Source organism: Malus domestica, chromosome 11 (genome assembly GCF_042453785.1).
Source record: "Malus domestica chromosome 11, GDT2T_hap1".
Classification (NCBI taxonomy): domain Eukaryota; kingdom Viridiplantae; phylum Streptophyta; class Magnoliopsida; order Rosales; family Rosaceae; genus Malus; species Malus domestica.
Window position 1 is genome coordinate 13,417,945 of NC_091671.1, and position 11,693 is coordinate 13,429,637.

The 11,693-nt window shown below is 35.9% G+C and overlaps 2 protein-coding genes across 2 annotated transcripts; both read left to right on the top strand.

The window, feature by feature from the left end:
• Positions 1 to 5,840: 5,840 nt before the first annotated feature.
• On the top strand, positions 5,841 to 7,991 carry LOC103448055 (protein NUCLEAR FUSION DEFECTIVE 4). The gene has a single exon (XM_008387290.4). The coding sequence runs from the start codon at positions 6,092 to 6,094 to the stop codon at positions 7,769 to 7,771; it is 1,680 nt and encodes a 559-aa protein (XP_008385512.1). The 5' UTR covers positions 5,841 to 6,091; the 3' UTR covers positions 7,772 to 7,991.
• Positions 7,992 to 9,254: 1,263 nt separating this feature from the next.
• Positions 9,255 to 11,493, top strand: LOC103448054 (protein NUCLEAR FUSION DEFECTIVE 4-like). Its single transcript, XM_029088596.2, has one exon. It carries the CDS (start codon positions 9,621 to 9,623, stop codon positions 11,337 to 11,339), a length of 1,719 nt encoding a protein of 572 aa, XP_028944429.1. The 5' UTR covers positions 9,255 to 9,620; the 3' UTR covers positions 11,340 to 11,493.
• The last annotated feature ends 200 nt before the right edge of the window (positions 11,494 to 11,693 follow it).

An 11,693-nucleotide genomic window follows, 5' to 3' on the forward strand; every position in this document is an offset into this window, starting at 1 on the left:
CGGGTTAAGGCTACTCTTTCAAATGTATGTTCACTTCGCATCGTGCACTCACTTTGGATTCATTGTCGGTGCCAGTCCTGTTCTAGATTGCTATAGGCAATTAGGACTCGTATGTGATAATCCTATCGCTAATCTTCACGTGATTGTAATATTAGAGCGTAAATCATTACAACACCCAATCATGTTCATGTTAGAATACATCTGCATGAACTCGTGTATTAGCACTTGTGGATAGGCACTCGATGTGATATGTTTATTTCTGCGAGATATTGTGATTACTGGAAGTTATATGCCTATATACGAATTTTATGACATATTGAATTCTTGAGATATTGCACAGGCTATGGTAATTATTTTCATACTATACATAGTTTATATATTTTGGAAACTATACTTATTTTATGACGAAGGGTTATAAAGTTTTTAAAAAGATTTTTATAAAACTTTATTTTTAGGCCCACTCACCCTTGTTTTTCACCCTCTAGGTTTTAGTAGCTGAGCTTTCGTGTTGACGAGGATTCTTAGCAAATCTTGGTATAGGAGGTTACCTTTGATGGTATAATTCTCAATCTACTTTACTGTACTTTACTTATGCTCTGACATCACGTGTGGAATGAGTTTATTCTCGCTCACTTGCGCACTCTTATATCTAGGCACTTTTAGGTTTAAACTTGCTCACTTTTTACACATCACTACACTTTATGGTTTTGTCACCTTCCTGGTGACAACTAGCAAAACTTGATTCGGAATCCAAGTGGACATTCCAGGTTTGTCAAAAACTGAGTTACACATCAAGCTAAAATTTAAATGTATTTTTTGTAAAACAAAATATGAAATTTCTGAAAATTATGAACCTGTTCTAACTTTCTCTACATTGATTTGTTGGTTAAAATGACTGGGCTGGGATTTCAATCTACTGGGCCTAGCCCTGCATTGCATTCTAATGTGCCGAACACTAAATTCAAGCCCAACAGATTAAAAAGAGATGGGCCTAATGAATCGTGAGATTGAAATGGTTTGAAGGAACTTTACCTTTGTAATCATACTTTTGCACTTAAACCAACTCCAATAGATTTGAGTTTTAAACCTCTAAAGCTTTTCTAGTCATTAGGATAAAATAAGGTTTTGGGTTAAACTTATTTTTGAGCCAAAATTTAGACAAAAAAATGAGTCGATGATAGTGGCTGGGAGCCTGGACTTATCTGCTGACGCTATTGGGCACTTGCAGAAAGACCAAAGATTTTTTTTTTTTGTTGGACAACCCACGTGGTTGGACTGTTGGTTGATCCGTGAATCCAAATACAATTTAAAAAAAAAAATTAAATTTATAAATACATTAAATGTAATGGCTGAGAACGAATATGAGCAAATTTAACAGTAAAAAAAAAAATAATAATAATCTAATGTCCAAACTAAATCCAACGGCAAAACAATTGTAAAATTATTTAAATCAAAATCCTCAAAAAAACTCTACATATACCTATGTATTTTGTTCAAACATCCACGCAAAATTCACTTTCGTCAAACAAATCCTTCCTCTTTTTTTTCTTTCTACCACTTATGTATTTGTGTTTAAGAATGCGGTTGGTTGTGTGGTTTTCCATGTTCTTTCATGTGGTGCATGTGTAAGAATGAGGTAGGTTTAGTGAATTTTCATTATTTATCGGAATTTAGTTATTTTTAGGTAAAAATGTTCATAAAAATACATTATGATAATCTACATAAATTTTATTTTTAAAAAAGTTTTCCCAAAAGAAAACAAAATTAGGCTAAAACCATTCTTTAATAATCTCAGACTAAAATTTTAAGCTAACACTATTGGCAAAGGAAAGCCGTTTCTCGGTTAGAACCTAAATTTTCTAGGCTAAAAATTTGGGTTTTAACCTCAACCACTGGAGTTGGTCTTACAAAAGAATAACCATTACAAATTTACAATCATGCTAAACGAAGTTTTTTGTGTTAAAACTCTTAACTTCTTTTCCCTGATACAACGATATATTTATACTAAAAAATACAAAATAAATTGATATCAAACTCATTATTTACGGGTTTAGAATCTATGATATCTCAATTACAACTGAATGTCATGTTTGTTTTTCTAATAGTCGATGGATTAATATATCTCATATGAAATGTGAAGATAGAACTGTATTACCACTTCTAAAAAGTAGACTAACTTTATTACCCCTTCTAAATAAGATGTGATGATTATACCTAATTGACTGACCAATAAAATAGATATATATGTTGCATAAATAATTGATTAACAATAAAATAATATCTATTAAATTAGTGAACTTCGTTATTAGTACTGTGAAAAGTCCTAAAAGCCCATACTGTGTGGAATCTTTGATGTCTGGTTGTTTGCCCCCATTCAAGTAAGAGAAAGTCCTACATACATAAAAACATAAGGAAGATGAGCAATTTGCTGCAAAATTTTAGCCCTCTTCTAATCAATATGTGTGACAGTTATCAACACAAAAGAGACCTGTTTCGAAATTGAAAGCAAATTATTATTGGGTGATGTTAAAAGCATAGAAAAAGGCCATTCCGTTCTTTTTACGTATTCATGAAAAGAGCGTGAAGTCAATGTTGTGGCACATGAACTAGCACAATTTTCTGTTTGACGTGTAGTGTATTCTACTACCAAAAGAGACAATGGATTCGGAAGCATGCACCTACACCTCTTTCCTTGTTCATATTAAAACTCGTGACAAATTATTCCTAAGATATTTTATGAAAATATACACTCATGTACGCCTAGTGATAGAACAGAACTTAGCTACTGAAAAATAACTTATGTCCAAGTAGTTAATTTTTTAATTACAGGTTAAACACGCGTCGTTTATGATTAGCTAGAAGCAGGAGTTTATGATTTTTCAACAACTAAGTACTGTTCTATCACGAGGAGTACATGAGTGTTTATTTTCATAAAATATTTTCGGATGAAGCCAATGGCCCAATCTTCTCATATTCATTTCATGTCTTTTTTCTCTTTTTTCCTCGACAAAATTTTTTATTTTGTCAGTCAAGAAAACATCCTATACGGCTACACTGTTCTGGAGAGTTGGATCGACATCAGCTCCAAATATGGCTAGCCATACAAGTGTTTTTGCATGAGAGATTTTGATTTGAAATAAAATATCATTTCACAAAAAGAATTTCTTTGAAGGAAACACAATAGTCTTTATAGTTGCTAGTGGTGGCCCTCAAGAATACTATGATAACACCAATTATTCAAAATAGCTTACCCAAGTTAGACATTTTGTAATGCCAATCATCCCAAGAACCACTTTGGTGGAGATAGTGATTTTAATATGTATCATCTGCCAATTCATGTCATACACCAATGTGGTACAAAAATAGAATCTTTCTAGCATAACTTAAAAAATTATGTAGACTAAAAACGGCATAATTTTCAACATTAAATATAAGATTAAAGTAGAAAACAAAAATTAAAGATATAAAGTTAACGTTAAATATAAGATTAATGCAGTAAATAAAAGTAAAATATACAAAGTTAAGGATGCACTAGTGGACTTTTAAGGTAATAAGAATTTATTAAGAAATCGTTAAGAACATACATAGGACAAACATGTCAAACGTAATTAAGAGGACTCACACGCTAAAATAAAGGTCACATAATTTGAAACTTACTCACTATTAATACAATACAACGATGCATTAGAGGGTTAAATTACATGGATTCTATGGTTGCAACCTAGTGACTGATAAGTAAAAGTATAGGATGAAGCCTTCAAGTCTCCCTCAAGTTCAAGTATTTTAATCATGGAAACTTGATCACTTTCTACACTCGTCATTTGCGGAAGATTCCTACCCTAAATGTGAAGGGCTTTTTATGGTGGTGGGGGAAGCATGCAAGAAATATGGCTTAGTTCAGGTCCCCACTAACCTACTACGGTACCACTTTAGGTGAATTTTGCCTCTTCCATGGAATCTGAATCCTCATCGGATCCTCTTTGTGAGGATTTAAGAGATCCGTAAATCATATCCGTAAATCACATTATATTTTTCTTTGATACTATTCCTACTATCCTGTTGGTTTTCCATGGCCTGGATTTATAAAGCTTCGAGCCTACAAGTTCATCAGCTTTGTCATGATTGGATTGCGTATACTATTATCGTTTACGGTCCCCCAATATAATGTGAAAAAGGGAATTATCCTCCGTGATATCATCCTTAATGCGTGCTTATGTTGAATCATGATTCATGAGTAGCGATTTTTACTTTTGTTTTAACGTTTGACACTCTCTACAATAATTATTTGTAGCGTTCAACGTTAAAAAAAAAAAAAACTAATGAAAAGTAAGTCTATAAAAACTTATTTTTTAATGAAAAGTCATTTTTAAAAGTATAGTGAATAGTATCAAAGAAAAATATAGATTTTTTATTAAAAATAAACAGTACAAGAAATATTTTGTTAAAACTCTTTAAAAAAAAGTGTCAAAATCGATACTCTAAATTTATTAGTGAAAAATGCTCGACGATCCAAAATTACTTTACTAAAAGATAGAATATGCGTTATCACTAATTCTATAATTTGCATGTACCTCTCCCTTGCCGGTAATCCAACTTTTACTTAGTGTACACTATCACGATCATATCATTTATGATCGATGTTCATCAATACGATAAGATTTTTGATGCTTGTGCCAAAGGTCTGCTGGCCAGAAACACAAGTATAATATTAATTAAGATTGTGATATCCACACCCTATTTTACTTCTCAGATATCTTTTTAATTTTCAGCCATAGGATAAGATGAATTGAAGAAAATCAACGAACATAAATTATCAAGGGGCGTATGAGAAGTAAAATGAGATGTGTGGATTAAGAAAGAAAATAACATGATTTAGGGATAATAATTTTGAAAATAAGGCTTCTATTCATATGATTGAGGTAAGGAGATGAGGCAGCACTCTACACATATAATTCAAAAGTAAAAGATCTGTCACCAAACTTGTAAATATACTGTAGAAATAAGAAACTATGCTAGTGTTAGTTGCGTGATGCATGACGCAAGTATACACATTGCTGTTTATAGAGCTTATTGTGGGTGACACACTCATCAATAATTGTTATAGTACTATTGTCCGCCTACACTAAATCCTATTACAACTCAAATTGAATATAAGAAACACACTCATTTTAATGAGAAAAACTTACATGTAATGAGTTTCATGTTTTTATTATGTGTTCTGCAACACTCATTACGTGATTAGATCAAACAATGGTGTAGAAACGTAGGGAATGAAAAACCCCAAAGGCCATGAAAAACAAAAGAGGCCAAGTGACCTTAAAATTGACTTTCACTAATAAGATCTGTGAGTCTGTGACATTGGGGAAATGAAGATATTGCAAAAGTGGGTCCTCCTCAATTCATATAAAACCAACAGGATCCTTTCTAGATCTTTTTGGTGAAAATCCTAGAGTTTTGTGAATCATATCCGTTAATCGTATGTTGTACGGTTGGTTTTTGTCAAGTACTGTTTATATTTATTTTTAAATAAAAATATTTAAAATAATTTTTTACCATACGATGTACGATGAACGGACACGATTCACGGATCTCCGGTATCCTCATAAAGAGGATCCGACGAGGATCCGAACTCACTTGCAATGAGGATGCTCTCCGGATCCTCTTTGTGAGAATCTTGAAGATTCTCTAATTTATCGTACATCGTACGATCATTTTTCGAAATATACTATTTATATTTAATTTTAAATAAAAAATTTATAATAATTTCTTACCGCATAATATACGATAAACGACGTGATTAGAGGATCCGGGATCCTCACAAAGAGAATTGAATTGATCGTTCTCCCACTTGATCCCTCACTATGCTTTATTTATACTACATCCCCTTTGGCCTTTAGTACTAGAAACTAGCAAGAAAATGAATCTCTTCCAATATCTGAATCAAAACCAATCCCAAAAATCATCTCCAAATTTTCTCTTCCTCAGATCTTCACAAAAAAATACACAAATTTCTGCTAGCCACACCTACTAAATTTCCTCTGCAGTTTATCCCGACGAGAACCAGCGCACCGCAATACCGCCATCGGGAAAAATGAGCATCAAGAGAGGGAGCGAACCATTTCAATTTGCAATCCATGTGGTTAAAGGAAGATGGTTCTCAGTTTTTGCCTCATTTCTCATAATGGCAGGAGCTGGAGCTACTTACCTCTTTGGTGTCTACTCCAAGCAGATCAAGTCCTCTCTGGGCTATGACCAAACTACCCTCAACCTGCTAGGGTTTTTCAAGGACCTTGGTGCAAATGTTGGTGTCCTCTCAGGGCTCATTGGTGAAGTCACACCAACATGGTTTGTCCTCCTCATTGGCTCAGCCATGAATTTTGCAGGCTACTTCATGATTTGGCTTGCTGTCACTGCCAAAATCCCTAAGCCAAAAGTTTGGCACATGTGCCTCTACATTTGCATTGGAGCCAACTCTCAGAATTTTGCGAATACAGGAGCTCTTGTCACATGTGTGAAGAATTTTCCGGCTAGTCGCGGCGTTATGCTTGGATTGTTAAAGGGGTTTACAGGACTCAGTGGAGCTATGTTCACTCAAATTTACTTGGCGGTTTATGGAGACAACTCGAAATCCATGATTCTTCTCATTGCTTGGCTTCCGGCTGCGCTGTCGGTAATTTTCGTGTACACCATTAGGCCAATGAAGCTTGTTAGGCAACCCAATGAGCTCAGAGTGTTTTACCACTTCCTCTATGTCTCAATTGGTCTTGCTGTTTTCCTCATGGTTATGATTGTACTTCAGAAGCAGGTTGATTTCTCACAAGCTGCTTATGCTGGAAGTGTTTCTGTGGTTTGTTTTTTCCTTTTTGTCCCTCTTGGTATTGCAATTAGAGAGGAGTTAATCCTATGGAATCTCATGAAACAACCTGTTGATCCTCCAACCGAGTTAACTGTTAAGAAACTTCCGGCACAAGAAAGTGAAGCGAAAGAGGAGCAAGAAAAGAAAACAAAGATTTCTTGTTTTGTTGATGTATTCAACAAACCAAAAAGAGGAGAGGACTACTCAATCTTACAAGCATTGCTAAGCGTCGACATGCTCATTTTGTTCATCGCAACACTATGCGGGCTCGGGTCAAGCTTGACAGCAGTGGACAATTTGGGGCAAATTGGTGAGTCTCTTGGATATCCCACTAAAACAATAAGCTCATTTGTGTCATTGGTGAGCATATGGAACTACTTTGGGAGGGTTTTTTCGGGGTTTGTCTCCGAAAGCCTATTGGTAAAATGGAAGGTCCCCAGACCCCTAATGATGACTCTTGTTCTTCTTCTGTCCTGCGTTGGCCACCTCCTCATTGCATTTCCTGCCCCGGGATCAGTCTATGTGGCATCCGTGATCATCGGATTTTCTTTCGGTGCTCAATTGCCATTGCTTTTCGCAATCATTTCCGAGCTCTTTGGGCTCAAGTACTACTCCACATTGTTCAATTGTGGACAGCTTGCAAGCCCCCTCGGGTCCTATATTCTGAATGTGAAAGTTACCGGAATGCTGTATGACAGAGAAGCATTGAAGGAGTTGGCAAAGAGTGGGATGGCTAGGTCTTCGGTGAAGGAGCTGATTTGCCTTGGGAACCAATGTTATAGGTTGGCTTTCTCAATTTTAACCGCTATAACATTCTTTGGTGCGGTTGTTTCGTTGATTTTGGTGGTGAGGACAAGAGAGTTTTACAAAGGTGATATTTATAAGAAGTTTAGAGAGGAAGCAGAGGACTCTTAGATTTTTTTTTGTGTTTTTTGGAACACCACCATCTCTTGCATTTGACAAGATGTGGAATTTGATATGTTATGAACCCAGAGTTGTTGGATTAGAGTTTCTTGAGAAATGAAGTGCAACCAAGAAGCACTTGGACATTTTCGTGGTGAACAATATATGTATACGCTATTCTACTGTCAATTTGAACCACTCATTCTAATAAAAATGAATGTGGTCAAATGTATATCCCTACTACACCATACAACTTTTGTCACCTAATTTCTTCAGTTCGCAAAAAAAAAAAAAAAAAACATATATATATATATAGACTTGACGTGTAAACGAACAAAACTTTGGACATATCAGAGCTGCCATCCATTTACCACAAATCCATGTCACTGCAGGTAATTTCACCAGCTCCACCAGCTCCACCATCTCTTTTTCTTGTTTTTCTCCTCTCTTGAAATTGTAGAATAAGAACTGAAAACTTGAGCATGTTTCCATGTTAGGCATAGCCATCAAACAGATGAGTTGGATAAACCATGGTCAAAATTTACGAATATTTTTTTTCTTTCAATTACACATTGTAGGAAATCGAGTTATAAACTTACCATAATCGTAATCTATTACCTCACTTTCTCCCTCGGGAAAAAACTTACGCGAATCTATAGAGTTATACGCAAGTTATAGACTCTATTAGTTATTATACGTAATCCTCTCCGTGTAGTGATATGAATAATTAGATTCAAGTCCAAATGGGAACAAAACTGATCAGCTTATGCTACTTAATGCTACGGTAGTAGTGATATTTTTTTTTTCATTTATAAGTGGGAGATTTTAAGTTTGAATTTCGTGAATGACAAATTTGATACAATTTATTACTCAATCCTTTCGTGTAAATATATTGTTGTATTGTAAAAAGAAAAATGCTAAGAAGACTCTCTAAAAAATGGGACTCTCCATGGACTATGACACCTCATTTTTTTTGCACAACGTTGACATAAAAATTAACATTAAAAGAGAATCCATAAAGAATCTCGCTTTGAGAAAATCTCCTTAGCATTTCTCTTGAAAAAAAAAAAAAAACCAACAAGCTCGTAGGAAAAAAACACTCGTGTGAAGAGTAATATACACTGCAATGGTCTTTAATTTGTATTTACGACTAGCGGATTATGTTTTAATGAGGACCAATTGTTCATAATCTGTACCTATAAAAAAAAGGGAATAAATGGAAAAGATCATTGGCCCATTTTGCCACATCACTTTTACATCATTTTCTCATGTTCTTCAATGGGTAAGATAAGTGTTTGCTTACATGATTTAAACAATTATTAATTACCAAAATAAGTAGAAATAATTTTTTATTATTTTTTGCCAAAGTAGAAATAAATATAACCATATGGGAAATTAAGATAAGTTCTTACTCAAATTGAAAAAAAAAATGAAAAAAAAGGATATTTGGATAGGATTTTAAAAACAGAAACCACAGAAATCTTTGATTTTGCATTGGAAGACAATAACATTGGATTAACATGATAAGCATGAACCTTAATTAATGGCTCACACAAAATAACTCGCTCGCTTTACTCGACCTAATTTGCCTATTATAATACAATTCCCACATCCCCATTTGTCACATTTCCATCAGTTAATGGGGGATCTTGGCACTTCACCCTCTCATAAATCTGCCACTCGATGCCAAATCAACCCAAATCCCATCTTTAATTTCTCTCTTCTTAAATCTCTATCAGAATTGCTAGTGTCTTTGCTCGAAGTTGGTTAAAAGCATTCACTTTCTGCGATCGAGGTCCTCAATACGATACTCCCATTCTCCAGTTTGTATCGAACTTGGGGTACCACAGCCATAGCCAAAATGAGTAGTTCTAGGAGCAGCAGCACCAGCAATGGAGGTGGACCGTGTGAATTTGCATTGCAGGTGGTGAAAGGAAGATGGTTCACGGTTTTTGCATCTTTTCTGATCATGGCAGGAGCTGGTGCCACCTATCTCTTTGGTGTATATTCCAAAGACATCAAGTCCACTCTTGGATACGACCAAACTACCCTCAACATGCTAGGCTTCTTCAAGGACCTTGGTGCAAATGTTGGTGTCCTCTCAGGGCTAATTGGTGAGATAACCCCTACCTGGTTTGTCCTTCTACTAGGATCAGGCCTGAATTTTGTTGGGTATTTCATGATTTACCTTGCTATCACTGAAAAAATTGCAAAACCTAAAGTTTGGCAGATGTGCCTTTACATTTGCGTTGGAGCCAATTCTCAAAATTTTGTAAACACCGGAGCTCTTGTCACTTGTGTAAAAAATTTCCCAGAAAGTAGAGGTGTAATGCTTGGTCTGTTAAAAGGTTTTACTGGGCTCAGTGGAGCTATTTTTACCCAGCTTTACCTTGCCATTTACCCTAATGACTCAAAATCATTGATTCTTTTAATTGGGTGGCTGCCTGCTGCACTATCAGTAGTTTTTGTTTACACCATTAGGCCAATGCAAGTGGTTAGGCAGAAAAATGAGATAAGGGTTTTTTACCACTTCCTCTACATCTCAATCTCCCTTGCATTGTTCATCATGGCTATTAGTTTGATTCAAAGGAAGGTTGCTTTCTCCCAAGCTGCCTATGCTGGAACTGCTACCGTTGTTTGCCTGTTTATGTTTATCCCTCTCGGGGTTGCCATTCGAGAAGAGCTAGTCCTCTGGAACCTCAAGAAAAAAACAGTTGATCCACGGACTGAGATCGCTGTTGAAAAGCCGAGCGAAATCCAAGAAGTTAAGGATGATTTGGATCCGGCGTCAAGTTCCTCAGCTGTGCAAGATCAAAACAAAAAGAGCACATCTTGTTGCGGCGACATATGCAAAAAACCAACAAGAGGTGAAGATTATACAATTTTACAAGCACTTTTAAGTACGGACATGATTATTTTGTTCATTGCAACATTTTGTGGACTTGGATCAAGTTTGACAGCAATTGACAATTTAGGGCAGATTGGTGAGGCATTAGGATATCCAACCAAAACAATAAGCACATTTGTTTCTTTAGTGAGCATTTGGAACTATTTTGGTAGGGTTTTCTCTGGGTTTGTCTCAGAAACCCTAATGGGGAAGTGGAAAGTCCCTAGAACACTCATGATGACCATCATGCTTGTTCTATCATCCATTTCCTACCTCTCCATCGCCTTCCCATTCCGGGGTTCGGTCTACGTGGCATCGGTGGTAATCGGAGTCTCTTTCGGCGCTCAACTGACATTGCTTTTCACAATTATTTCCGAGCTCTTTGGCCTGAAATACTATGCTACATTGTTCAATTGTGGGCAGCTTGCAAGTCCCCTTGGGTCCTATATTCTCAATGTGAAGGTGACCGGGATGCTCTATGATAGAGAGGCACTGAAGCAGCTAGCAAAGAAAGGGCTGACGAAGGCGTCGGTGAAGGAGCTTACTTGCCTTGGAAGTCAATGCTATAGGCTGTCTTTCTGTATTCTGGCTGGTATCACATTCTTTGGTGCTCTTGTTTCACTGATTCTAGTGGTAAGGACTAGAGAGTTCTACAAAGGTGATATTTATAAGAAGTATAGAGAGCCTGCATAGATTTCTGCTTGGTTTAATTCTCACCGGGTCAAAAACTTGAAATCTAACAGCATCTGGGAGGGCACTCTCTATATTATTATTGTTATGATTATATTTTCTTTTTCAATAGATTTCAGCTAAATTAGCTAGATAGAAAGTCTTTTTATTATCTAACCCTTTTTGAAGTGGCTGGTCCAAACCATGCTCCTTATCTTTAACCAGTCATGAATTTCTTTTGTGGCTTAATTTTTGGTTGAAGAATTGCTTGTGATTTCGAGGTTCATGATCCCAAATATTAATGTCGTCCTGAATGGAGTGGCTATATTAGTGACAGTGTTATTCTTAATCTATAAAGCACGGATATAGAGTAGGAGG